General features: G+C 36.1%; 1 protein-coding gene across 1 annotated transcript in view; it reads right to left on the bottom strand.

Moving 5' to 3' along the window:
• Positions 1-4714, bottom strand: part of LOC109237233 — a 10789-nt gene extending 6075 nt beyond the window's left edge. Inside the window, exon 1 of the mRNA XM_019403509.1 lies at positions 4303-4714. Within this exon, the coding sequence (XP_019259054.1) occupies positions 4303-4536 (234 nt within the window). The 5' untranslated portion in view covers positions 4537-4714. The remainder of the gene's footprint in view (positions 1-4302) is intronic.
• Between the last annotated feature and the right edge of the window lie 755 nt (positions 4715-5469).

Below are 5469 nucleotides of genomic sequence, written 5' to 3'. Positions count from 1 at the left end.
GGGGGGGTGTTTAGAGCTGGATAATGATACTACATATAGAACCCGTCTCTGATGGGCTCGTATTTGCATCATGTAGACTGATGGGACAATTTCGGCAACGGTGGAAGTTAAGGTAGGGCAGTTCATTTATTCTATACTTCTGCGAATTGAAGCTACAACTTGGGTGGAAGATGATCGAAATTTCAGAATACCGGCAAGGAGAGCTGAAGCTGACGGTGCTTCTGACACTGATGAAGGCATATCCAAGAAGAGACACAGTCATTATACACAGATTAAAAGATGGTTTTCCAACCAGTCAAAAAGTTTCTGGTAAGGTGGTTGATCAGCGTCTGTCTCACTTTAATTCAAATGAGGCATGCATTGTGTCATTGCTAGGTGCCAGTGATGAGAAGTTAGATTTTATCACAAACTGGGAGCCTTCCTACAGCATACCTTGGACTCCATTTGGGGGCAAAATCCAAAGCATCAGTGATATGGAAGAGTATTCTGGAGAGATGTGAAAAAAGGTTATAATTGAAAACGTCAATATCTCTCTTCAGGTGGGGGGTTGGTTGGACTCACTTTATACCTACAGTGTGTCTTTATTTCCAGTACCGTCCAAAGTGGAAAAGAGACTATATAGTTTGAGGAGTGAATTTCTTTGGAGAGGTAACAAGGAGAAGAAGGGTCTTCATTTGGTCAATTGGAAAACTGTAAGACTGAGTAAAAAACAGGGAGGGATGGGGTGAGAAATTGTCAGATATCATAACGGAAACCTTCTATCCAAATGGTTATGGAGGGTTCAACCTTAAAGAGAGGCTCTATGGAAGTAATCATAACTAAGAAGTATGGGATGGATAATTATTGGTGTACCAGAACAAATACATCAGTTTATGGATTGGAGTAAGTGTATGGAAATATATTAGAAGTCTATGGGATGATTATGTGTAACATCAAGATCTTGGCGGGTAATATTACAAAAACTCTATGCATGGTTGCCACACTCTCCTCTAAAGGAGGATTTCCCCGAATTATACAGCATGGTGAAGGATACACAAGCTTTGGCACAATGCAGATCAAATACTGGTTGGAATTTTTGTTGTCGGAGGAATTGCAATGAATGGGAACTGAAAAGGGTATCTCAACTCTTTCAAGCACTTGGCAGTTTTAGATTCCAGGAAGAAGAACCAGATAAGCTGATTTGGACTCCACATAATAAAAGTATCTTCACAGTTACAAGTTTCGGTTTTCATCCATGAATTGGGGGCAGTTTCATGGTGTGAGGCCATAAAAACATATTTGGAGGACGAAGGCTCTATACAAGGTTGCCTGCTTTTGTTGGACTCTGGCTTATGAGGCATACAGTCTTTGCAAAGGAGAGATTTGTCTCTTTGCAATACATGTTTACTGTGTGGAGAGAATGTGGAGGAAGACATAACTTGAATTAATAGTTTGGAACCATGACCAATAGTTTCTGACTTTCTACCCACATAAGAAATTGATGCTTCGTACATAAAAAGCCGTTCTCCGGAACAAGTTGATTCGCTTCTCTTTTTTTTTTATATATATTATACCTTCCTTCTTCTTCTTTTGGCATAGGATGGTAACTTTACTTGCTTTTTGTTCCTTCTTGACATGTAAATTCTCGATATCTCTATTACATTTTTTACACACTAAAGTTTTTGTGGTTTAATGGGTTCTCTTATTGTACGTTTTTCCCTTTTTGTTTTTGGCATCATTTAATTTTTTACTTGCCATTTTTCAGAAATTCTGATCATTATCTCCAAGACGAACGTTGGGCTCAATCATCTTTGGGAAGAGAAGTAAGATCCGTATGAAAATAAAATATACCCTCTTTTTAATTGATGAGGCACACTTTTGTTTTTAGTCTATCCCAAAAAAATAATATTTTTGTATTTAGAAATAATTTAACTTTAAAATTTTCATTTTATCTCTAACGAGGTGTTATAGCCGCACAATCAGCGGCGAATTTAGGAATTTTCCCAAGGGTATTCATATTTGAAGAAATGAAAAAAAAAATCCCGAAAAGGGTGTTCAATATGTATTATATACCTAAAACGTAATATTTTACCTATATACAGTGCAATTTTTCGACGAAGGGTGGTAAACTGACCACCCTTGTAACCATGTGGCTTCGCCACTGCATGCGCACAATGTCCATGGCTTGTTTTAGACTACAAAAGTCTTTTTTAATTACTGATACATAAAATCAGACGGAGGGAGTCATATATTAATTATAATTCATAAAAGAATAAGTATCTGACGTGTTTAAAAGATCAAACTTTTTGAAGTTGCATGTAACTAAATTATTAGTGCGTTCATATCTAGTATGAACGCCTGAAAATGATGTTGCATGTCATGCTGAATAAGAAGGTGTTGTTTTGTGTGTGACATAAATAGTAGGAGAAAGGAAGTTTACAAGAGAACTTCGATGGTATTAACACTTACTCGGTTCACCTTTACTTATCCACCATAGTATCTTCACAGTTACAAGTTTCAGTTTTCATCCATGAATTGGGGGCAGGTTCATGGTGTGTGGCCATAAAAACATATTTGGAGGACGAAGGCTCTATTATACAAGGTTGCCTACTTTTTGGACTCTGGCTTATGAGGCATACAGTCTTTGCAAAGGAGAGATTTGTCTCTTTGCAATAGATTTTACTGTGTGGAGAGAATGAGGAGGAAGCTGATCATTTATTTATTGTACTGTAGCATCACTTCTTAGTTTTGGAACTTGTTCTTCAATATTTTCTCAAGTCAGCTGAGTGATGCCTAGAACTATTAAACAGCTGCAACAGTGTTGGACTGGCAAGGGCATTGGAAAGAGAAAGAGGAAAATCTGGGAAACCCTGCCTGCATGCATTTGGTGAGTGATTTGGAAGGAGCGGAACCAAAGATGTTTTGAGAGCATAAATGAGTATCTAATTAGCGCTTCTTTTTTAACTTTTCATTTTAATATCAGCATATTGAGTAATGCCTAGACTATTCTTTTCTTTACATTTTTTTTCTTTTTTATACCTTTCATAGATTCATAGAGGAATTCTGTATATTTTCACATCTAGGATTCACATATACAACATATACCACTGTGAAGGGAGAAGTTCTTATTATTTAGGTTAGTTGGGTATCTCCATTTCCAAAAAGAAGGTAAAAGTTAAAAATTGAGTTGCGCTATATATATGAAAGTGTATACTATTCTCATACAATGAAGCATAGATGTATATCTTTTTGGCTTTTTGGTGTAACTAGAAGATGTAACTACAGCAGATAGGATGATAGACTATCTCAGCTTCCTACAGTTATGTAAAGGACCTGAGCTGTATGTAATTTTTGGCACAATCTGTCTGCTCTGTTTATAAACCTTTAATAATTCTCAAAAAGTACTTCAGTTTCCTTTTATTTTGGAAAAATCCAAACAGTGGAGTGTAACCAACAGGCTTTTTATTAAGATTTTAACTGACGGGGTTTTTTCAGGTAAATTATCTCATGAGGTGACAAGATCACGCAAGAAAAGGCTATTTTTACTTGCCAGTTTGACATAGAGATATGCAGAAAATGGAGAATGTAGTAACTAAACCAACTTGGTTTTTCAAGTAAAACTCCCAGATGAGGCGAGAATTTCACCCAACAAAATGCTAGTTTTTACTGGCCACATTATTTAGACTATCTAGGTAAAAGCATAAGCTGTCAAACACAGTGAAAAGTGTTTGCTTTAGCATAAAACCCATGTATTATCTCATTGACCCTAATTTCCTCACAATGGTAGGGAAGCTGGAGCTTGCTAGAGACTAGGTAGTTGGGTTGCTGTGGACTTGAGCCTCGAGCCTCTCATATTAACATATCTGGAGGAAGGAAGTTAGGCTTGGGTTGTATTTCATTGCCTTTGCCAGACCCAACTAGTATGTCTTCTAGGTACTCGACACAACCAATACTAAACACTGTCAAATTGGAGTAAAAAAAAATGCCCCCTTTAGTATTTTAGCTAAAATCAGTACTTGAGTCTTGAAAATAATACTAGTAAGATGGTCAATCTGATTTGAGGAAGCATGCCAGACAAAACCAGGTCATAAGTTGTTGGAATTTCAAGTGATTCTCTTAAATCTCATTGCTTCAAACCTCAAAACAACAACATTTTGATGGGATGATGTGAGACCTGTTGATGTGCGTAGAAACAAAATGACCTCAAAATTCAGCAGCGTCAATTAATGTCAATAGTTTTTCACTTGATAAAACCATTCATAGGTTTTGCAGATGTATTAGAAATTCCAAAGAGGTGGAAAGCAAATTAAGAGCATGACGTACCTGATAATGTAGATGAGGGCGCTCCTGAAGGCGTTTAAATTCTTCAGGCTGTTGGAAGTAGTTCTCCATCATATCAATAAACCTATCATTATCTTCAGCGGTGCACCTTGGATCCTTCACCAGTAAAGCTCCAGTTTCCTTTAGGGTTCGACTCACCTCCCAGCACAGACTCTTAATTTGGGAATCAAACTCTTTCTCCAGATAGGGTGCGAGATCGATCACCGGAAGCTCCATTGAAGAATTTTGATTGCTTTGGATCTTACAGCTTTATTAATGTTTGTTAATTAGTACTCGTTGCTATTTGCTTGGCGGGAGAATTACTTTTTAGTGCGTTAACGGCGCACGTCACCACCAATTTAGGTGATTGGATCCCATTTTGGGTTTTGCTACACCAAACACTGGTTTATTCTCCTTTTTTTTAATTTCCTACTTAGGTTATTAGATAAGACTGAAAAAGGATATTTGCGAATAGTAGGTTACAACTTACAGCTTGTTTGGATGGTTGTTTCCCGTTGCATCGTACTATACTTTTATTTCAAAATAATATTTGTTTTAATTGTTTCATTAAAATTGGTATTATTGTATTGTTAAATCCATCGTGCCATAACAATGAAAAGTTCCCTTTCTTGAAACAACCGATTTGATGTGTTGCGATTATTTCCTAATTTTCTTTCCAATTATGCCCTAACTTATTACTACAATTCTATTTTACCCTTTACCTTTTTTTTCTATTTTAATATCTAAACTCCAACCTATAACATACTTTTTCTTTTCAGAACTTCTGTCGGCAACTTTAAAGGTGTTTAGCCGCCTTCTCTTTTATTTTTTCTCCTAATTTGATTTTAACTCAATTCTAATTAGTTGTGCTCCTTTGTTTGTCTTCTTCTGTCTCGCTCCTTTGTTTTGCTTTCTTAAGGTGTTTTTTCCTTCTTCTGTTTTATTTTTTTAAATTAGTTTATGCATATTTTTTTATAAATTTAATATTTAAACAGTTAAGGGTATTTTAGTAAACTTATCAGTTACAGTACAGTACGATACAGTCAAACCAAACAGTAAAATATCTTTTAACAACTAGATAAGGAAAGGCCTGTATACGGGCCCAACATTGTAATCGTAAAATTGTTGTCTGTCGGTGCTCAATTAGTTTTTTGATAAATAAATTTATCA

This window comes from Nicotiana attenuata, unplaced genomic scaffold (genome assembly GCF_001879085.1).
Source record: "Nicotiana attenuata strain UT unplaced genomic scaffold, NIATTr2, whole genome shotgun sequence".
Taxonomy (NCBI): Eukaryota; Viridiplantae; Streptophyta; class Magnoliopsida; order Solanales; family Solanaceae; genus Nicotiana; species Nicotiana attenuata.
Note: the sequence above shows the minus strand (reverse complement) of the source record. Positions and strands in the feature narration are given on the sequence as shown.